Source organism: Carassius gibelio, chromosome B11 (assembly GCF_023724105.1).
Source record: "Carassius gibelio isolate Cgi1373 ecotype wild population from Czech Republic chromosome B11, carGib1.2-hapl.c, whole genome shotgun sequence".
Classification (NCBI taxonomy): Eukaryota; Metazoa; Chordata; class Actinopteri; order Cypriniformes; family Cyprinidae; genus Carassius; species Carassius gibelio.
The window spans coordinates 3,014,515-3,038,294 of NC_068406.1; the positions used below are offsets into that span (position 1 = coordinate 3,014,515).

The following is a 23,780-nucleotide window of genomic DNA, read 5'->3' on the forward strand; positions in this document are numbered from 1 at the left end:
CCTCCCACACCCTCAAGTAATCCTGTAGAGGGTTGTAGTTTAGGCATATTTAGGAAACTTCATACAATGCATTACTGTTACACATTAATGAGGATTATTGAAATAATTATCCTTTTTATAATATTATTGATTTCATTTATGCTACTATGACCGTAACAAGATTTTCTTTTAGCCATTTTACCAGTTTTACACAAGTTTACCAAGTTTACACAATTAATTATCATTATCTGTACCTATGTGATTTACAACAGGTTATACACAAACTCATAATATGTATAATCCTTTATAGAATACAGGAAATCTAAAATGACCTAGTAGTATGTGTCCACACCCTTTTATTTTGGGAGATGGAAATATTTACTAATCACATTCAAACTCTTACTGAAAAGTAAGTTTACGTAATGCTACTTAACCCTGAACTCCCAAAATATTACAGGTACCACTGAATATCATGTAGGCCATCATCAAAAAAGGGAGACAATGTGACATCACAATGACATCCAAAAAGATGTCATTAAAAAATAAACAGGACATCTGTCAAAAACTGATGGAAAACTACAATAATGAAAACTTGTCTCTAGCCACAATAGTAGAAATTTATGAATAGTCCCAAAACCAAACCTTTTTTGGCACAAGACCGCCATGAAAAGCAACTAAGTATTAGTTGAGGGGTAATTTAAAATCTTTTATTTTTCTATTCTTTTCCTTAGATTCTTTTGTATTGAGATTCTCTTCAGTTAACATCACTGACCAGTTTTAAACTGAATTCACAACTGTCCAAAAATATAATTTCAAAATGTTAGATTTGTAAATGTGAATCCTGCATCTGCTTCAGCTCCTGATCTTGTGATCATACGTGGATCCTGTGAGAATAAATGTCTATTCATTATGTACAAATGAAGACAAGAAAGAAGGCAATATTCTTGGAGTATGGCTGTCTGAAAACCGTGCTTGTTGGGTCATATCTGTTAGTATGACCCAGAGCTGCAGTGATGGAGAGTCACAAGATGAGAGTATACGCACATCCCAATCAATGATGTTCTTTCATTATTGTTCTCTTTCTCCACATGTCTTCACCTTCATGTATTTTTCTTGTTCATTCTTAACATTCTTGGGTTTGTATTAGTGTTACGGTAACAATCTATTCATTGTTATTCTAGGATGTTTTTTGTTTTTTTAAAATGAATTAGAATTTAGGAGTTAGGAGTAAGACTTTCTAAATGCAGTTCAATGTAAAAATTTTGGATAACAAATGTAAAAGATACCAAGAAGTGATCATGTCTGGTTTGTTATCAGAGGGTGGGATTTTATATTTTCTTCACCAACAGTACTGTATAGTCATGTTATAAGTCAAGTTTTAGATATATAATTAGATTTATAGCTAATTGCTGAGAACTGCATATCAAGACATTGCTATTTCTCTGTTTTATTTGGTGAAAATATAACATACTGTAACTATATATAGTATATATAGATAGAATATATAGGTATGTTTGATTAGGGTTGGAGTTAAAATCTCAGTGTGTAGCCCTCCACGAAAATAAAAAAAATAAAAATAAACCTTATCAAACACATCTGAACAAACTAATGAATGTCTTCAATATTAGTAGAAAACTATAGGCAGGTATGTTCAATGGAGATGAACACTGCAGGAAGTGGATCTCGAGGGCCAGAATTGCTCACCCCTGACATAGATTGATGTAGATTATTGTGGATTAACCTTTTTGTAACCTTTAAACCAGGGGGTTCCAGCCCTGTTCCTGGGGATCTCTGTTGAGAGACAAAAATGGTTAGGTATGGCTAGGTATGCTTTGAAGCATGACAACTGGTTTAAGCTGGTCATGTGCTTGTCCTAAGCAACTAGCTCCTGCTCATGACCAGCTAAGAACCATCATAAACCACCTCAAATCAGCAGTCATGCTTCAAAACAGTTAAAGCTAATGATATAATTAAGTGACTAATTAAATAATGATTATGAATTAGTGATGAACACCTGCTGTTATTGAGAATTACAGAGGATCAGATGTTGATGTTTTATTGGTCAAAATTATTTCACCCTCATGGAGATCAGTGTTTGCTTTAGTTGGGCTCTTGACCCTGTGACTACCTGCATTGGATTTATTTGCTGCACTATGTGTGGTGGTTTAAAGCAGATCAGTCATTGATTTATAGTGAAGAGGCATTGGCTGTTTTTATATGATGTGATAGTCATCATGAGCTGGCCTGGTTATGTTTAAAATATTTTTTCCTAGCCATTTTTCATTAGTAGGTTTAGATTTTGCCTTCCCAATCCTGAGAAACTACATCTTGGGATTTGACTTGAGACTTGCTTGTGACTTGAAAGGAATGACTTGGTTGCACCTCTGGTGAAGTCAGCTGGCTGACATATGGCAGGACTTTTACTTTCTGACCCCTGGACTTTCACCTCTGAACATACTGTTGTGCTTTGTTTAAAAAACAGAACATCATTATAACATGCTATTAAATGGTTTAGTTTCAGTGAATTTAACTGACTACAATAGCATCGTTCGGTTGTAAAGAGCATTTTTTAGACAGCATTTTTCAATATTTTGTGTCGAATCTTTGGTGTCCATGTAAAACCGGTCTTGTTTAACCAGTGCTAAAAATTCAACATTACTGAGAGAAGCTTACATTGAAAAAGAGTCACAGTGTTTGATTTCATGCAGCAACTAAATTGTATTTAGCCAAGTCCTGTATATAACCATGTATACCATATATTCCTTATTCATTAAATAAAACAATTGAAGGAATTACCATATATATTCAAAATATATTAACGTGTTATCATCATCTTTGATCATAATCATTATCAAATTAGTGGCTCACAATCAATAGTTCTAAAATTTGAGTCATTCCAAATTTTCAGTTATGTCAATCCAGTTGTTCTGTCATTGTTTTCAATTGTTCTTTGTTAGTTTTAGTTTTGTTTGATTCTTTGCAAGCTATTATTATTATCATTATTTATTAATTTATTTATTTATGTTTTTTTTTTTTTTTTGCAGTAAAGCCTATTATAGTTTTTATTTTAGCTTTAACATGAAACAAAATAAGGAGCTTGGGGGAAACTGTCATTTCTGTAATGTGGCTTATACTCCCTTAGTTTGATCATCATTCTTCCTTTAAATAACAACACACCAGAATTTCCTTAGTCACAAAAGTAAAGAATGCTTCTTTTTATTTAACTTTTACCATAAATCCCTCTTTAATCCAAAGGAAAAAAAAAAGATTTTTTTTTATATTGTATATTGTTATCTTTCATATGATATTAGTATAATAAATAATTAGCAGCAGCAAAAGATAATTTTGTCTCTAAAATTCAGGCATTTTTTGCCTACTTTTGTTACTGATGAACGATAATGAGTTGTAATCATTTAATAAAGTTTTTAATTTGGGGGTGTATTGTAACTATGCTCTCCTCCATTATCAATATTTTGAATATACATTAATCAATATATTACTGTTGTCAAAAAAAAAAAAAACACTCGGAGGCACGTGACAAAATCACAAAGCAAACTCACCAAGACAAAAATCAACCAACAACTAAGGAAAACTGAGACATAAAGTGAATATAGTCAATCATCTCCTAAATATGTCACATGACTGGGTAATTCATATGGTAAAAGAACAAACAATTCATCATGTGTGAGAAATGGGTAGGAATAAAGAGCTGAGGAATTTTGACAGAGGCCAAACTGTTGTGGCCAGACTGAAACAGCAAGGCTTGTGGGGTACTCCTGGTCAGTATTTCTAACAGCTAGTGTTGGATGATCTGACCAAAGTCTTATTTCACGGTATGAGAACTTTATTTCATGATAACGATACAAAATTTTATTCTATATAAATATATATAATTTCAGCTACAGTAGGTTGACCGCAGTAAAAATAAGCCTTCTACAGAAATTGAATTCCGTGTATAACTAAAACACTGCACAGTCTTTGTACTATAAATCAAATATTAACTGATTCATATTAAAGAACCAAAAGTGATTCTGTCAAGAGCAGTGAGTGATTTTCTGTCCTTTGTTGTTTGAGTAACTATATGACTGATAGCAGCAGGTTTATTAGACTTATGTACATGTTCTGATTGCACACTTTGGGTGTATTGCTTATTGTGCGTAATAACTTCATTAAACATCACACACATCCCGAAATTTGTGATTGCATGCTGAGAGGTGGCTTTCTTTGCACACGCTTTGGCTATGTTTCATCAAGAGCATTGAGTTCTTACTAGGTACTAGGCGTCTAGTAACTCTGACTAACATAAACCATTTCCCACTCTTTATTTTTCCATTCATGCATGTTTATTTATTTTTTATTTTTTTGTATCTTTATATCAGGTGTATATAACTTGTATTTAGTTCTGTGATACATTTATATATTTGCATACATCAAAATATACAATATAGAAAAAATCTATACCGGGGTCACAATATAATATCGCCCAGCCCAGTGGGAACCTACCAACAGAGGATGGGCAAACCACAAATTTGTGACATTGCATCCAAGGCTCATCGATGGTAGAAAGTCTATGTGGTGACAATGTTATGATGGGCCTGTGTAGGTGCAGAATGGTCATAGCTCCCATGATGACACCTGTTCTCAGCCCAAAGCCCATAGAATGATCACATGAGTAATGAAACTGGACCTTGGAGTAATGAAAGAAGATTGTCTGGTCTGATGATTCCTGTTTTCTTTTCCCTTATGGAACTAAATATATGGGAATATACTTCAAAATATATTTAATTACAATAAATTTTCATACATTGGAAACTACTGCTTACAATACCCAATATACAAGTTACATTTAAAAATTTTGCATTACAATATTGTGTTACTTCCTTAAAAAGGTAACTAATTCCATTGCTTTTTATTGAAAGTAATGCGTTGCTTTACTTTTTAAATCTGGGCTGTATGGAGCCAAAAGAGTATCAATAAAGATAAATGCATACACTACATTCACATATGCACACATAGGATTCATACATGCACACACATGATTCATGAATACACACACAGGATACACAAATGCGCACAAAATTCACAAATGCACACACAAAATGTAAAAAAGCACAGAAGATTCACAAATGCATACAAAATTCAGAAATGCACACAAAATTCAGAAATGCACACACAATTCAGAAATGCAAACAACATTTACAAATGCACTCAAGATTCACAAATGCACAGGACAAGATTCAGAAATTTATTTCTGATGCACACACACATATATCTTGATTTACAAACTGCTTGTGCTCTGTGAACTTCACTGCATTTGCCTTTTTTTTAAACAGGGAATGATCTGCAACCAATCAGATATCTCCCTTGTTTGAGCCAATCACAAGAATGCACCCCACGTGGGGGATTGTTTACTTGTAAGCCAATCAGCGAATGACTCACTTTCCTCAGCGAACGACTCACTTTCCTCAGCGAACTATTCACTTACCTCACGCAGCCGGACACCCACTTTGCGCAGCAGGAGACTCACTTTCCGCAGCCGGAGAGTCACTTTCCTCTCGCAGCGAACGACTCACTTTCCTCAAGCAGCGAACGACTCCCTTTCCTCACGAGTCACGCAGCGAGCGACTCACTTTCCTCAGCGAACGATTCACTTTCCTCACCCAGTGAAGTTGAGCGAACGATTCCCTTTCCTCACGCAGCGGCGACTCACTTTGCGCAGCCGGAGAGTAATTTTCCTCTCGCAGCGAACGACTCACTTTCCTCACGAGTCACGCTGCGAGCGACTCACTTTCCTCAGCGAACGATTCACTTTCCTCACCCGGCGAAGTTGAGCGAACGATTCCCTTTCCTCACGCAGTGGTGACTCACTTTGCGCAGCCGGAGAGTCACTTTCCTCTCTCAGCGGACCACTGACTCTCTCTTCATGTAGGGACCAAATATTATAATTAAAGTGACTTCTATATTGCATCCAAAAGAATATTTAGATATACTTAAAATATTCAAAAAGGTGTAATTTTTGTTTTTTTTTACTTTCATTAAAATATTTCAATAAAATGAAATAATTGCCTATTGCAAATTTATGAATCCATGTTAAAAAAAAAATAAAAAATCTGCAGTCACAGTGTGGGCTATATGTATTGAGACATTTTTAAATTTATATTTTGTAAAAAATAATAAAAAATAAACCGGAATTGTAATCTAAACATCTGTATTTCCATACTTATTCATAAATAGGCTGTGTGAACGGGTTCATGTGATTGGCTTATAAGTAAACAACCATGTGGAGTGCGTTCTTGTGATTGGCTAAAAGAAGGGAGATATCTGATTGGTTGCTGATCATTCCATGCATTTGTGTGTTGAGCCAAGTCAGAGGAGTCTCAAAATTCACACACAAATGCAGTGAAGTTCACAGACCGCAAGCAGTTTGTAAATCAAGATATATGTGTGTGTGCATCAGAAACACATTTCTGAATCTTGTTCTGTGCATTTGTGAATCTTGAGTGCATTTGTAAATGTTGTTTGCATTTCTGAATTATGTGTGTATTTCTGAATTTTGTGTGCATTTCTGAATTTTGTATGCATTTGTGAATCTTCTGTGCTTTTTAAATTTTGTGTGTGCATTTGTGAATTTTGTGCACATTTGTGTATCCTGTGTGTGTATTTATGAATCATGTGTGTGCATGTATGAATCCTGTGTGTGCATATGTGAATGTAGTGTGTGCATTTATCTTTATTGAGACTCTTTTGGCTCCATAGGGCTGGTCTTGTTTGTTTTTAATATAAAAATGTTATATTTTTGGCAAATGTAAAAGACCTTTAACACAATTATTATTATTATTATTATTATTTTTTTTTTTTTTTTGGTGAGTTAGTGAGATTAATTAATGCATGTTCACATTTATTATAGAACTGAAGTATTTTACTCCCGATTTCTCTCAACATGGGGACAGGAGAGCTTTGAATCAATAAATTAATAAATAAATAAAAAAAACCTTACTTATTTAAAAAAGAAACTCAAAGTAACTCATTCATCTCTGTTAAATTAAAAAGTAATGCATTACTTACTAGTTAACTGAAAAAAGTAATCCAATTATGTAACTTGCGTTATTTGCAATGCATTATCCCCAACACTTATATATGCATTGGCTATATACTGATACATACAAATATATTTAAGACAAGGTTTAAGTATAACATTCATAAAATTTTATCCTTTATTGAGTATATTTTGCACACATATGTTTCCATATAAATGTGAATGTATATACACACATACAAAAAGTTAAAGCAGTGAAAAACACTTAAAAATTAAGTGTTATTCCATGTGTTTTTGCTCAGTTTGCTCGTGTTTTGCACAGTTTTAATATACTGTAGGTGGAGACCTGTTAGTGTTTAATGTTGTATTATTTTGAAATTTAAACAGGTTTTTTTGTATGTTTGTGCAGAAGAGTAGAGCCTTTGGTCAGGCTGACAGTTGGCCAAACACCAAAGCACTTTTCAGCAGAGTGATAGTCTGTTAACTAAGTGTTTATGAGCAGGTGTGCTTATGCTATTGTAAACTAGCTATATTTTAAAATATGAAATGTATACCATAAGTGATTGTTAAATTGTTTATTCCTTTTCAATTATATATTTTCTTTTTATATATTAATACTACTACTAATAATAATGATGATAATAATAAACTTGCTACAGGTACTACACTAAGCTAACTGAGACTTGTTATAGCACCTGTCTATGTAATTTTATATATATATATACACTTAATTGTATATAGCTATACATGCGATAAGATATGGTTACTCCATTTGTAAAAATATATTGAACATTTACTCATGCATATACATACATGGAAATGTATATTTCTGATATTTTACATTTAGCAGATGCTTTTATCCAAAGCGACTTACAAATGAGTACAACTGAAGCAATCAAAATCACCAAAGATTTGATTCCTTACATTGTTTTCATTTGTAAGAGACTTTGAATAAAAGCATCTGCCAAATGACTAAATGTAAATGTTAAATATAAGAAATATACATTTCCATATAGTATGTGTGTATATACTGCATGAGTAAATGTTTAATATATTTTTACACATGAGGTAACCATATATTATCTTGTGTACATTTATGTTATAAAGTGTATTTCTGAATAAAAAGTACATATATTGTGATATACATATACATAAATATATTGTCACATATTTTTAAATTTATGATATTATGATATTTATGACATTATTTAAAATAATGATTATTATTTATAAAGCCCTGAATGGTTAGCACCTCAGTATTTGAAAGAGCTCCTTTTACATTATAATCCTCCACATCCACTGCATTCTCAAAACTCAGGCAATTTGATAATACCTAGAATATCAAAATCAAGAGCAGATCAGCAGATCATTTTCCTATTTGGCGCCTAAACTCTGGAATAACCTACCTAACATTGTTCGGGAGGCAGACACACTATTGCAGTTATAGATTAAAGACCCATCTCTTTAACCTGGCTTACACATAACATACTAATATGTTTTTAATATCCAAATCCATTACAGGATTTTTAGGCTGCATTAATTAGGTAAAACGGAACACTTCCCATAACATCCGATGTACTTGCTACATCATTAGAAGAATGGCATCTACGCTAATATTAGTCTGTTTCTCTCTTATTCCGAGGTCACCATGGCCACCAGATCCAGTACGTATCCAGACCAGTTGGTGGATCAGCACCTAGAAAGGACCTCTACTGCCCTGATAGACAGCGGAGACCAGGACAACTAGAGCCCCAGATACAGATCCCCTGTAAAGACCTTGTCTCAGAGGACCACCAGGACAAGACCACAGGAAACAGATGATTCTTCTGCACAATCTGACTTTGCTGCAGCCTGGAATTGAACTCCTGGTTTCGTCTGGTCAGAGGAGAACTGGCCCCCAACATACCAAGGATTTTTTTTGTCTCCATTCTGTCACCGATGGAGTTTCGGTTCCTTGCCGCTGTCGCCTCTGGCTTGCTTAGTTGGGGTCACTTCATCTAGTGATATCGTTGACTTGATTGCACATAAATGCACAGACATTATTTAAACTGAACAGAGATGACATCACTGAATTCAATGAACTGCCTTTAACTGTCATTTTGCATTATTGACACTGTTTTCCAAATGAATGTTGTTCAGTTGCTTTGACGCAATGTATTTTGTTTAAAGCGATATATAAATAAAGGTGACTTTATTTGTTGTTTTCAAAATTCATGCTTTTTATTACTTTATAATGCTTTTATTGTGTTATGTTTTAGGGATCTGTTTTTTTTTTTCTTTACGTTTTTTTTTTTTTACCTTGTGGAAATAACCAAAATGCAGTTTGATTGAAATTGGAATTCACAATGAAAAAACATGATGTTTGAGAATTGTTAAAAACAGAGTTTTTTTTTTTCAAATAAACTCTTCAAAATTTTTGTTTGTGTAAGAGTTGTATCGCATTTACTTAGGAATATAATGGCACCAGGATACACTGTTGGAAGATGACAGGCTGTCCAATGGACTGTGATGCTCTGTGCAATATCTGCTGGAAATACCAAGTTTCAATCTGACACATGCCTCTTTGTGTGTATAAAAACATACTTTACAACTAAGCACTTTCTGATTCTAAACTAGACACAGGTCAACCTATCCAATCCAGCTTTGTTGGTACCATGATGCTGATAAACAACTTTCTTTGTCAACTCAGGCTCTGATCCTGAGTTTGTGGAGCACGTGCACATGAATGTATGTCATCACTAGCAAACAGCCAATCACGAGCCTTTCAACAAAAAGCAAGTTTGATTTACTTATAACTAGACCCAGTGAGATACCTAATTTTTGAATCTTGCTGTTAACGTTAGTTTATATATTTGAAAAATATAGTGATAGAGACTCGAACATGAAAGGTCAGATTTGTATTTTTTATAAATATTTTTTTTTTTTTTTTCATTATTATTTTTATTATTTTATTTTATTTTAGCATTAGTGACCTTTAACTTGGAGCAAGATAAACTGGGGGAGTGACTTTGTGTTAGATATGTGTCACTTGTCTCACATCTGATTGGTCCAACTTCAGTTTGAGATCTCTAATCCCAAACATAACCTGCCTCGGAGCAGGTTAGCCTGGAGTGTAAGTTACTATGGCAATGAATGCCACTATAAACCAAGCCACTTACTTTACATGGTACCTAAAACCCAGGATTGGTGCAAACTAACCTGAAACTTGCCTGGCCAGCCAACTAATCCAGCTTCATGGTACAGGCCCCAAGTGTCTTGAGGTAGAGTAGGATTTTGTTAAGGATTGATAATGCCTGCTCTACACTGCCACTGCAGCACTGTTAAACCAATGCTACTTACAGTACATGCAATACATTTTAAGCCTAAACTGGTTTTAAACATAAAACATAGCTACACATGAAGAAGAAATATATAGCCAACCATACTCCTTGTATTTTAGACAGTACTGCAAAGGAAGAGCTTTAACAAAAAGTACAAAAAGGAAACTTTTTTTTTACACAGAATGAATGAATTGACTTGCACTAAACTTTGCTAACTAGCATCAACACTATACCTTCAGGAGATCCCCACTGCCCATTTTAATGCTTTAAATGGGATTTACTGTCATTTCATTCTGTTATATGTTTGTTGCTGTTTAATTGGTGCTTTGATAATGTTGTATAAAAAAAAACTATGTGAAAACAAATGATACACAATGTAAACAATGTAACAAGTTTATTAAGTTGCAGAGACCACTATTTTATGAATCCATCAGAAATTTGGTTTAAAATCATTAATTAGAACCATATTATCTTTGAATAATGGAGAAAAAAAGTAATAGTATAAAACTGATCAATTTCCAAAGAAATGGGGAATAACTCTCAGAAAGTGGATCCAAACTCGAGTGCTGTGAAGGATCATCACGGATGACTTCAGAGGCGCAAGGGGGGCACTGGCATGGTGACATCACGGAAGAACCGATGAACAAGGGCGTTCTTTGCTGAGATCCTCTTATTAGGATCATAGATCAACATTTGCTGTGAAAAGAAAAAAAAAAAAGTTAAAAACTAGAAATGTTCAAATTAAAATCAATATTGTTTCCAGGTATAAACTGTAGAGTAGAGATGTAAAATTAAATCGTATTCACCCGAAAACATGGACAGGGGACGTGGGTGGAGTAGATCTCCTTTGAATCAAGTTTATCAGTCACCTCCAATCCCAAAATGTTAAATTAATTTTGATACTTTCTGTATAGTGGTCTAATTTTGAATTCAGTTAAAAAAAAAAAAAAATAGGTAATATTACACTTGATTGATCATTGGTGACAATGGAGTCTTCTGGTAATTGTTTACTTCTCTAATTGAAAACATTCGCTTTTGAATTTTTATGATTAGAATAAAGATATTTCATTAAAGCCTGCGATATGGCCACTGAGAATCTGCCTTTTAAAGTGAAAAATGCATCCTCTGAGTACACACATGCTTTGAGTAAAGACGTGCTTTGGCAAAGGAAACATCTATAGGGGGCATTTACTGATATCCTTCAAGAAAAAAAATGATCATATAAAAAGGGATCATGAAAAAAGTGCAGTGCATTGCTGAAACACTTTCATGTCGCACCATCATCAGTGTCTACATATAGATTTATACTACTTCAATACAATAACTAGTAATATCATTTAAATGGGACCTACTATGCAAAAATCACTTTTATAAGGCTGCATTCTCTGAAAACAGCCAGCCTATGATAGTAAAAATCTTTAAGGCAAATAATGTTTTAAGGCAAGTTTTTAAGGCTTTTAGAAATGTAAGCCCTGGAAAACAGCCATATTTTTGAGAAGATATTTAATGTACTTGAATTTTTACATTTAACGATGCAGAGCATCTGACATAAATACTGAGCCGATTTGCCTGGTTTTAAGCAGCGCATGAGATCTTGCGATATTAAACCTTGAGGTAAAAAAAATGGTCTCGTGATATTAGTAAATTGTAAAGTGAGGTGACATTCAGCCAAGTATGGTGACCCATACTCAGAATTTGTGCTCTGCATTTAACCCATCCATAGTGCACACACACATCAGTGAACACACACATCGTGAACACACACCCGGAGCAGTGGGCAGCCATTTATGCCCCAGCACCCAGGGAGCAGTTGTGGGTTCAGTGCCTTGCTCAAGGGCACCCAAGTCATGCTATTGCCAACTCGAGACTCGAACCCACAACCCTAGGTTTAGGAGTCAAACTCTCTAACCACTAGTCCACGACTTCTCCCTAATAATGTTAAGTTAGTAAAGTTGTGTTTGTGTTGTGCTGTTAGTTTGGGCTTAATTTGCCAACGCATATAAAGTCTGATGCGTTTTGTGTTGCACTTGTTATCATTTACAAGCGTGGATCTCCATCTCAGTCCACAAACTCTTTCTCTGCATATGCTGTGAGTTTGTGTTGCTTAACATTCTTCTGGGAAAACAGTGCATGTTATCTCACTAGATTTGTTATGTACATCATGTATAAACGTATGCCAACACAGGAGAATGCCTCAACATATTCCTAAGTATAAGATTTGTTATACATCACGATTTCAAAATAAAAGTTCAAACCCTCACAGTTTGCAGGTGGCCAAATATAAAAAATTACATGGAATTAAGGGCCTTGAATCATGCTTTAAAATGAAACATCGCCAGGTCTTTGGCGCCATCTGCAGGTGTTTGTTATAAAATATAATAAACTTAAGTTGGTTACGTTCATATTTTTTGTAGACATATTACATTATGTAGGTCTATTTTATCAGGGTTGTTCAATTAAACAATGTTATTACTTGGATTTGATATTTTATTTGAACCAATTATTGTTGCCTCATTGTTAAGATTATAAATATTCATACAAAAGCCTGTTTTACACTTAGATCTATTTCAAAAAAATATGATTACTCAGTTGTCAAAATAATCAGTAGATTACTTGATGACCAAAACTATCATAAGTTAAAGCAATCATTTTGCCAAAACATCCTTTCAAATGTTCAAGTTACCTCAGTCATTGCATGCTTTTGTGCTGCACTTTATTTGTGCACCTTTTTTATTTGTGCGAGGGAGTGACAGAACATGGTTTTAACCTGTGAACTTTTTTTTTGTGAACTTTTGTTTTATTAGTTTATTAGAATTTGAAAGATAATAACAATATTGTTTGATAATAGGATCTTAGTCCTTGAAAATCCACGTTCATTTTCAGCGTTTGTTTGCGCATCTTCTCAGTTAATAATGTCTCTGTCTAGTAACAGCTGCTCTATGTGAAATCACGCACCTGAGGGAATTTACCGCTGATTAGAAAACCGCCTTTACTGACGAGATGCGCATTAACGATCGGCCGATCGTGATCGGCACAGCCCTAGTATATACAGAACTTCTTAAGTTGAATTTAATACCTTTTACTACCTTTTTTAATACCTTCAAAATAGGGGTGTCCATGGTTAACCGGTTAACCGATTAACCGTTAAAAATTGTGTAACCGAGTGAAACATTTTGCTCGGTTAAGTGACGTCAATGGCGTGCATTGAATTTAGTTGTAATACATTTTTGCACCACCAGAGACCGCCAGAGCGCTCCCAGACATTTGTAATGTCCACAAGAAGAAGTCATTTTTCTAATATGAAGCGGGCTAATACCATAGACAGTAAAAGAAATGGACACAGCGACCCCATTGGAACTCAATTGAGACAAATGAAGCCCAGTTTTAGCGTTTTTTAGCACTTCCGTTTCTGACGCGCAGACTCAAACGAAGCTTGACGACGTCAGCAACCTGTATGCCAGATGTAAATCTTCTAAGTGGCTGTGCGTGCAAACTGCCATCGTTAATCTTGCAGAGACGGCGAGCTTGAGCGGGTAGTTCTTTGTCGTGAGTGAGCAAGAGTAAGTATTCTGATTGATTATTTTGTATAGTATTTTAAAATGTAACGCCAGTACGCCATATTAAGTTAATTGCCTGCGAGCTTCTCCTCCTGTCTGTACGGTAATGCGACAGAGAGCCGAGTGGTTATTACGCAATCGTTAGCTTATGTTTTACAAAAACTTTTTATACGGGGCCATAATGTAACAAAGAAGGTAATGGAGCCCTTTATACATTGTCGTGTATCTTTAGAAATAAATAATGGACAAACAGAGTCTTTAAACGCCTCAGATGTAAAGTTATTCGCTGTCAAAGTGACGCCAAAATGAATGGGAGTCAATGGGAATGCTAACGCAAGTGAAGTTCTGCTAAAAGATGGCAGCCCCCACCCGACTTCAACTTCCGGTCGAGTTCCTTGCCCCTTGGCTAATACCATAGACAGTAAAAGAAATGGACACAGCGACCCCATTGGAACTCAATTGAGACGAATGAAGCCCATTTTTAGCGTTTTTTAGCACTTCCGTTTCTGCTAATACGAGTGACGGGGCAAAATGCAAGTATTGCAATACAGTGCTTAGATATACTTCAAGTACAACCTCGTTGTTGTAATCTCAACAGCCAACACCCGGGCATCATTAGGCCGGTCAGGACACACTGGATGCGAAAGCATCTCAGCTGCGTGGCGTGTCTGTTTTTAATTCGGCTCCCATGTTAACAGGTTAGAGCTTGCCGACTGCCTGCGTGAGACGCGCGGCTCAGGCGCGGCTCGACGCGTGCATGCATGCTAGAAATAGAACCGACGCCTTGTTGGAAGCGTTTCCAGGCAAAGTATAATAGGAAAATATATTTATATGTCATTTTGTACAAAAATACATATTAATTCATGACATTTTGATATTTGAAAGTCTATAGGTTGACATAAATTCAGATATAAATGTAATTTAAATAAATAAATAAATAATTATCGCTTTTCAAATATTGTACGTGTCAAACATAGTCATAGCCTTAGCGAGGCGGCCGCGGAGTCTGCTTGTTACCTTTTGCCTTATACATTTTAGGCTTATTCTCAAATTCAGATTGTGTTAATGGGCGGCATTATTAGGCAGTTTTAATAGGACAATTTGACCGGAGAGATTAAATTTTGTCGGACATTCCTTTTTTTTTTCGGCCAATGTCCGGAAATTACTATGGTTATGGTTACTATGGCACACTATGGTTAACCGAGTATTAACCGCTAAGGGCCTCGGTTAACGGTTAATGAAAAACTTGAGAACGTGCAGCCCTACTTCAAAATATTTTTTAATACCAGCGTGACTTCAAGCTGCAAAGGTTTTGGCATATATTAAATATCTTTCCAAGTGGAATAACATAATGCAATAATGCATAACACAATGTAATGATGTCATTATAACTTAACATCAACACTGGACTCAGAAACTGCCCAGAGATGAGAATAAAAATAAAGACAGAAGGTGAAGGAGACATCTTCATAGATCATTAGTCAGTATGTCTGATGTGTGAGCAATCTAAAAAAGAGGTGGCTGTGAAGTAAGCACAGGTGTTATTAAAATAAATTAAGCTTATACATTTAAGTAAAGCAGAGGGATTAATCAAGATGTCACAATGGGTCTTTGTCCATAGTTTTGGACAAAGCTTCACAGAAAACACGGCTTTGCAGGGCTTATTGCTTTATCAGACAACCTTAGCCTATAATTATAGCATTATTAACCTAAAGTAAAACATGAGCCAAGTGTTGGGCTACATTTGACAGTGATAGATATGTCAGAACTGTTTTGTCAAAGTTAGATCATTAGTTCTCCAGCTGTGACTCACTATTGGTGGTACTCGGGATATGATTAAACATACAATAAAATAATTTAAACAAAATCCCTATAATTTATGTTTGGCTTTTCTGTGCATCTCTTTTTGTCACTCCATAATTCAGAAAATACTTCGAACAGCCGGAAAACAATATATTTTCACAATTATGGGGGTATTAAAAATTTTGTATTTAATCAAGAAAATAATATATGAACACATTAAAAATAACTTTCAAATTCAGTAATACTTAAATCATTTAAGTGTTGGGAAAAGTTGTGTGAAGCATTTAAAATCACTCAAATTTTTTTTTAATAAAATCAAAATAAAATCAGATTTGGGTTTATTGAACAATGTTTTTCCTGGTTTCCACATTAGTGGAGTTTGTTCTGATATCAGGATGAATTTGAATGCTTCTCACAAGATTTCACAGAGATGTTACTGATCCTGTGGTGAATTTGAATGCGCATTGCGATGACATCACGGGATGCTTCTAAGCCCAAATTCTGCGGGAATGTTGTAGCAATTATTACGAAACTTTGTGAAGATTTTATACCTTGTCAGATGACATTTATTACTTTTTAATGCCCTTAATTTTGGTTAATTTCATTAGCTACCTTTTATTACCTTTTACAACCCCGCGGACACCCTGGTCCCAACTAGGGATTACAATTTTCAATAATTTCCATGATCAATCGTCATTCAAATGAATAATCAATTAATCGACAGTGGCACATACATAATCACCAGCATGTGGATGTGCAAATGCCACTCAGGATGCCAGAATCCTCACCATAAAGAAAGGGGTTTCATTTGAAATAAAAGGCAATAAAGATACTTTTATAATGCATATTTTATACTGCAATGCTAAGTGAGGTTAGAGTCAATGTCACCCCTTCACACAATTGTTCATCCATCGAATAATACTACATAAACTTTGTTGTCCTCTTACCCCAAGAAGGTCTCTGCCATCTTCATCCAGGGGTGGCACCACTTTAGACAGGTCCTGTCGTGCCCACTTGGGAAAGGAGGGTTTGTAGTCTGGCATTGAGGTGACTCCAGGCCATATAGTTTCATCTGGAGTGCCAAGTGTCCGAAATATCCGAAAGAGCTGGTCTATTTCAGAGTCTCCAGGAAACAAAGCCTTCCGAGTGATCTGGTATAAAAAGCCATAAAGTTGTGTCAAAAATAAAATAACATAAGCAATAATTGCAATAAAAAAAAAAATAAATAAAAAGCAAAATGGTGTGTACATTAAAAGAAAATGAATAAATACCATTTCTGCAAAGATACAGCCCAAACTCCAGATGTCAACCGCTGTAGAATAATATTTACATCCCAGGAGAATCTCTGGAGCTCTGTACCACAAAGTTACAACCTATGGGGAAAAAAAGACAAAATTGCAGCCATTTGTCACGAACGAACGAGACTCCCGTAATACTTCCAGCTCGCCACCAGAGGCAACTCTCGCCTGAGTACTGATATTTATCCAGACTAATCACATGCACACACCCACACACCTGGTCCTGATTACTCTTACACCTGACACCCATTAGGTGACTATATAAGCATCTCCCATATCCTTCCTCGTTGTGAAGTCTTGTATTGCCCCGGTGTACGTTTCTGAGCATTTTCCTTCCCTGCAGGGTCTCTCTGTGAATTACTTTGGGCTGTCTCTCGTTTATCGATTGTTTTCTATCTGCCCTGACCCTTGCATTCTCTTAACTATAATTTGGATTGCCTTCTCTGTTGTGTTTGCTGGTGTTTGACCTTGCCTGTTTACTTTGTATTGGAATAAAGCTGCAGATGGATTCTCACTCTGTTAATGCTTCATTTACACTGTTAAAGATCAATTCTGCATATCATCTGCAGGATCTTTGTTATTAGCTTGCTTTCATGGTCATCCACACAAAAAACTGGTTAGCAATTGGCAAAGTACTCTGTTAATTCAAGCAAGCAAACTTTTTTTTGCACCTTTTTTATTTTGGGGGGGGTTATAAACCCTTTAAAAATATATATTTAACCAGAATGTTAAATATATCCTTGTAGTATTTGCGTTTTTGGGTGATAAATATATCCTTGTAGTATTTGCAAATATGTCCTGACTCCTGAATATTTATGCTGTTAGAAGATACAGATATTTGAAAGCATACTGCTTGGACACTAGATGGGGCTACAGGGTAAATTTAGTTGTGCCTATACACATTATGAAAAGTCAAACTATGGAGATCAAATTTTTTTGAACTAATAATGAGAAATCAATTTGGTTCTGTGTGTGGTACAATAGAAGATGGCTGTATAATTTCTACGAATGTGTACATGTTCTGGCCACTGAATCTTTCAATCAGAATGACAAAAAAAGTGTACATGTAAATGTGGCTACTGTTACGTTTTAGATTATTTCACCTTATTTAAGGTGGAAACTCAATGTTTCTGCTTCTCACCTCGTGTGTGTAAGTCCGCACAGGTACACCAAATGCTCTGGCCAGACCAAAGTCAGCCAGTTTGATCTCACCCTGAGCGTTGATCAGGAGATTCTGGGGTTTAAGGTCCCTATGAAGAACACGATGAGAGTGACAGAAGGCCAGTCCCTGGAGCAACTGGAACAGGTAACTCTGAAAAACAATTAAGAGTACTATTTAGCCTTGCAGGCTAAATTTTTTTTAGCCCTATTTTTTTGCCATATTTAACCATATTATTATAGTGTAATTTATTATAAACAACAAGTGTGTGGGACATTCGCTATACAAATCAACTTGAAGTGTCTAACCTTGTCAAACATAGCACTGTTGAATGCAAAAATGCACAGTTATAAAAAGAATATAAAAGAAAAAGGAATATAAAAGTAGAGAACGCTAGTGTTATAGGGTCAATATTTTTTTTTTAGATAAAAATAAAAGCCAACAATAGAACACAAGAGATTGAAGTGATAGAGGATCATGTTTTATTTTGTTTTGAATAAAACGAAAACAAGTAGTTAGAATAAAAATTAGGGCTGTGCAATTAATCGAAATACAGTCGAGATAAAGTGATCATGGCCCCCCCTTTTTAGCTAGTGCTTTGCTTTTGCTCCTCCATAAAAGCCCAATTTCAAATCAGTAAAATGTGATGTGACTTTTGCAAAATGGCACGTGATTTTGTAAACTTGATTTTCTTTATTTACTACTAACTTGATTAGATTTACTCATGTTTTTAAAAGCACTAAAGAGAACTTGCACTGTTTGAACCTAAAAAGTTGAGAATAAAAATACTGTACATGCTTAACAATGAGATCAGTGCGACTCTTAAAGCAACAGTGGACTAATCATGCTTCTGACTTTGTGCTAAATATTAATTGTGGCAGGAGGAGCAAATGACAGGCACAGTGGGTGTGGCGTCAGGCCTCGGAGAGGATTTTATTAACAGAAAGATAACAAAAACAGTAAATAAAGTGTCAAAAGGGAAAGGGTGTTCATAGTAAACGGGATCTGGTGTCCTCGTTGTGCTGCGGGGTTCATGAAGGTGGGACAGTGTCTGGGAAGGAAGGGTCCAGGTAAGGGGAGGGGAGTCTAGCATAATGTCCTCCTTGGCCCAAAGCTCTTCCCGGGGATAAACGGCCCTGCATCCTGGCCCATCAGCCGTATAATGGTTGCGGTTCTCGACTGGACTGCAGGTCCGGCAGCTCACTGCTCTGGCGGCACGGGAATCCCTCTACACACCCTTCCTGGACCCACAAGGCATGCACGGGGAAGAGATCAGTCTCTCGAGGAGAGGCACGCTCTGCATTTAAAAAGCGTGGTGATAAGGCTCCATTTGGTTCAGGTGTGTCTCGTCACACGCCGCCAGCCCTAGCTATTACAGCGCCTCTCCTCTCTCTACACCCAGTCCTGCTGGGAGCCTGGCAAAGAGCAGCGGTTTAGGGGCGGGGTGATGCCGATAAATAGGGGGATCAGTAAAGACTATGAGGTTTTATTTTACATTTGATTATTCATTTCTGTAGCAGGCTGTTAACTGTATACTTAAAGGGTTAGTTCACCCAATAATCAAAATTATGTAATTAATAACTCACCCTTATGTTGTTCCAAACCCGTAAGACCTCTGTTTATCTTCTGAACATAGTTTAAGATATTTTAGATTTAGGCCGAGAGCTCTCAGTCCCTCCATTGAAGCTGTGTGTACAGTCTACTGTCCATTTCCAGAAAGGTAAGAAAAACATCATCAAAGTAGTCCATGTGACATCAGAGGGTCAGTTAGAATTTGTTGAAGCATTGAAAAACATTTTGGTCCAAAAATAGCAAAAACTATGACTTTATTCAGCATTGTCTTCTCTTCCGGGTCTGTTGTGAGAGAGAGTTCAAACAAAGCAGTTTGTGATATCCAGTTCGCGAACGAATCATTCGATGTAACCGGATCTTTTTGAACCAGTTCACCAAATCGAACTGAATCGTTTTAAACGGTTCACGTCTCCAATAAGCATTAATCCTCAAAGGACTTAAGCTGTTAACTTTTTTAATGTGTCTGACACTCTCTCTAAGTTCAAACAAACCAATATCCCGGAGTAATTCATGTACTCAAACAGCACACTGACTGAACTGCTGTGAAGAGAGAACTGAAGATTAACACCGAGCTGAGCCAGATAATGACAAAATATTGACTCGTTCACAAGTTAAAAACTGATTGCATCGGTTTTCAGATCACCAGTAGTTATTTTGGACAGTTTGATTCAATAAACCGGTTGAAGTAAAACTAAACAAGTGCTGCCGAAAACATATATTCTGTGATAAAGTAATCCATATGAAAACAACGCGATGTCTGTTTTTCATGTCTCCCTTCATTATATCTAATGTGATCACGCCCCCGCGCTGAACGCGCTATTCAGATTCAAACTGAAGCGCGCGGCTTGAATACATCCACACAGAAGAAAAAGCTGCGAGACTGTTAAAGTTTTTTATTTTACTGTTTGCTTCGCGGTGAGAGGAATAAGACATAATTCACCCCAAACAGATGCTAACGCATTGTTTACCGTGAAGTTGTGTGTGGAACAACCAATCAAAACTATGTCAGTTGACCAATCAGAACACAGTATGCTACCGAAAGGTGGGGTTTAAGGAAACTGAATCTTTTGAACAGCTTCGAGAGAACCGTCTGGGGATCTCTGAGAATTCAGGTAATTTTAAAATGATATTTTGACAAAATGACAATGTTTTTTAACCTTGGATGGATTTAAACCTAATGTACAGGACTTAAAAACAGTGATAGGAAGCTTAGAATTTTCATCTTACTTGCTCTTTAATTTAAAAGTCAGTGAAAGTGATTTCGTGCCTTTTTGGGATGCCACTATAAAGCACCATTCACTTTCAGAACAGAGGCTTCTGGAAGGCACATAAGTCTGAAGTCATGAATTTAGGTAAAGGGTTGTAGATCCAGTGGTGGTTTTGTAGGCAAACATTAATGCCTTGAATTTTAATGCTAGCAGCTATTGGTAGCCAGTGCAAATTGATGAACAGAGGTGTGACATGCATTCTTTTTGGCTCGTTAAAGACTAATCTTGCAGCCGTATTGTTGAATAATGGTAAAGGTTTGACAGAACTGGCTGGAAGACCTGCCAAGAGGGCACTGCAGTAGTCCAGCCTGGACAGAACAAGAGCTTGAACAAGGAGTTGTGCAGCATGTTCCGAAAGAAAGGGCTTGATCTTCTTGATGTTGAATAAAGCAAATCTGCAGGATCGGACAGTTTTAGCAATGTGGTCTGAGAAAGTCAGCTGATCATCAATCATAACTCCAAGGCTTCCAGCTGTTTTTGAAGGAGTTATGGTTGATGTGCATAACTTGATGGTGAAATAGTGATGTAACGATGGGTTTGCTGGAACCACAAGCAGTTCTGTCTTGGTAAGGTTCAAGGTGATGGTCCTTCATCAAGGAAGAAATGTCTGTTAGATAATCTGAGATACGAGCAGCTATCGTCAGATAATCATATTTTTTAGGGTGAGGGTGGATCGATGGGGACTTTAATGAGGGCAATAAACTCTCATAAGACTTCCCCAACTTTTTGTGGCCAGGAACCCCTTACAGGTTAGAACATTTTCCAAGTAAAAACAATTTGCACTCTTATATTAAATAGAAACATCAATAATCTCTACTGTAAAAGTCTTATATTTGCCTGCTTATAGAATTATAGTTAGTAGAAGTCTAGGGAAAATCGTACTTTTTTTTGTACTCTGCACTCAGATTTGCTAGGAATCATACCCAGTTTGAAAGAACCCTTAGGCTTCAATGAATAATTATATAATAATTATAATAAGTTACTATAATGAAGCACAATTATAATGAAGCAAGAATGTTTAATCCTGGAGAGCCACAGCAAATCAGACATTTTGTATTGGTTTTTGTACACTTGATTTGATCCATATGAGAGTGACACTGAAAACCACTGGTTAACAGCATTATTTCCTTAAGAATAAAATGACACATGCCTGAAATATTTACAAATTAACTGATACTGAAACAAAATCAAACAACAATCTTGTAATATGAATTGTTTTCTTGTTTTGTTTTTGAGAATAATGTGTTCATTTAAATTCATACATTTTGTGTAACTCTTATTTGCCAAAATTGTACAGTCAGGATATATATATATATATATATATATATATATATATATATATATATATATATATATATATATATATATATATATAGCTAAAATCAATATTTACAGTAGCTTCACATTCACATAATCAATAAAATCAGTGTTATAACTCTAAAATCTCACCTTCACGAGTGGCAAGGATATGCCAGTGACAGTGGACGAGTCCATAAACCTCTTCAGGTCTTGGTGAAGAAATTCAAAGACCAAGTAAAGCTTATTTTCTGTGTGTATCACATCATGCAACCTGTAGGTGAGAAAACAGCCCTGTAAGGCTCCAGAAGCATTCTGTACACTGACTGAGTTTGACTCTACATTACGATGTGAAGTTATGCACTTGAGGAAAAATTCAATCATGCAGGGCTCAGTTTCCCAAAAGCATTCTGGACGTAGGTCAAGTGGTGACGACTGTTTCTACGATCAATTTAAGCTTAAGATGCTTTTGGAAAATCCAATCCAGGACTGATGTTTAGACACTGTATATACATACTTGACTATGTTTGGGTGATTGAGCTCTTTTAGCAGAGAGATCTCACGTATGGCAGTGCTGGGAACACCTTCAGTCTCTCTGAAATCAAACAAACAATCATATGTCAATCAAAGGCGTCCATTTAAGACAAACATCTGTTAACATGAGTAATGAACATCATGTAAAATAGCCCCTAGATCTCCGACTTCTCCGTTTATTTGGGTAATACGTCATTTAAGGTTAAATACTTTAAGTTAATGACACCGTATGCATTAACTAACGTTAAGGGAAACTTCATCATCTTCATCATTAAAAGGTGTAAATCTGGATTATCTACATCAGCAGTGCAACAGCTTTGTCGAACGCTTATCAACAGGCGAAGCTTAACACGTAAATTACGTAACAGATCAGTTTTATGAATCATAACATACATGTAACGTTACGTTAGAGTCAGGCACTAAGTTACAATTTAGAGTTTGACTGTATGCAATATATTTCAATCTAAAACACGAATGACACAAAAATCTGACACTCGAATTTAATAACACAGGAATAAGAAACTAGTGACAAACACTTACGTGTCTAATCGAATTTTCTTTAGTGCAACTGTCTCTCCGGTGACTTTATTCTTGGCTTTATAAACAACCCCGTATGTTCCTTCTCCAATCTTCTCGACTTTCTGAAAGGACTCCATGTCAAACTGCCCCTTTTCCGGGGAAAACTGCCACTCTAAAGCTACTTAAAACAGCGGCTGTATAGAGAGAGTAATTTTAGTATCCAAACGGAAATCAAAACAGTTAAAATAGATTATTTGATCTTAAAAATACTGACGACTGAAAATAATGTCACAACTTATAATCAGAACCGCCAGTTCCCGCGTTTCATACAGCACGCCTTACTACGACGCACAAAACAAAGCCCGCCCTCTGGCGATGGAAGTTCTGCCTTCTAAACCAATTAACTGAGGGAAACAACAAAGCCCTCCCATTTGACGAA

At 35.9% G+C, this 23,780-nt stretch overlaps 1 protein-coding gene across 2 annotated transcripts; it reads right to left on the bottom strand.

Annotated features, from left to right (window-relative positions):
- Nucleotides 1-10,714: 10,714 nt before the first annotated feature.
- Nucleotides 10,715-23,748, bottom strand: cdk2 (cyclin-dependent kinase 2). 2 transcript variants are annotated; one of them, XM_052568652.1, is made up of 8 exons: nucleotides 23,616-23,748; nucleotides 23,363-23,535; nucleotides 22,806-22,883; nucleotides 22,442-22,562; nucleotides 18,135-18,305; nucleotides 16,967-17,068; nucleotides 16,643-16,846; nucleotides 10,715-11,031 (listed from the first exon to the last, which is right to left on the bottom strand). In XM_052568652.1, exons 2-8 carry the CDS (start codon nucleotides 23,476-23,478, stop codon nucleotides 10,927-10,929), a joined length of 897 nt encoding a protein of 298 aa, XP_052424612.1. In that variant the 5' UTR covers nucleotides 23,479-23,535; nucleotides 23,616-23,748; the 3' UTR covers nucleotides 10,715-10,926. The 2 variants fall into 2 exon arrangements, with proteins under 2 accessions (XP_052424612.1, XP_052424611.1); XM_052568651.1 differs by having other exon boundaries at nucleotides 23,363-23,721.
- Between the last annotated feature and the right edge of the window lie 32 nt (nucleotides 23,749-23,780).

Coding starts and splice junctions, on each gene's coding strand:
- cdk2 (XM_052568652.1), bottom strand. CDS start 23,478: ATGGAGTCCTTTCAGAAAGTCGAGAAGATTGGAGAAGGAACATACGGG. Junction 17,069..18,134: donor TGCGGACTTACACACACGAG/GTGAGAAGCAGA, acceptor TTTTCCCCATAG/GTTGTAACTTTGTGGTACAG. Junction 11,032..16,642: donor ATGGCAGAGACCTTCTTGGG/GTAAGAGGACAA, acceptor TTCTTTTCACAG/CAAATGTTGATCTATGATCC.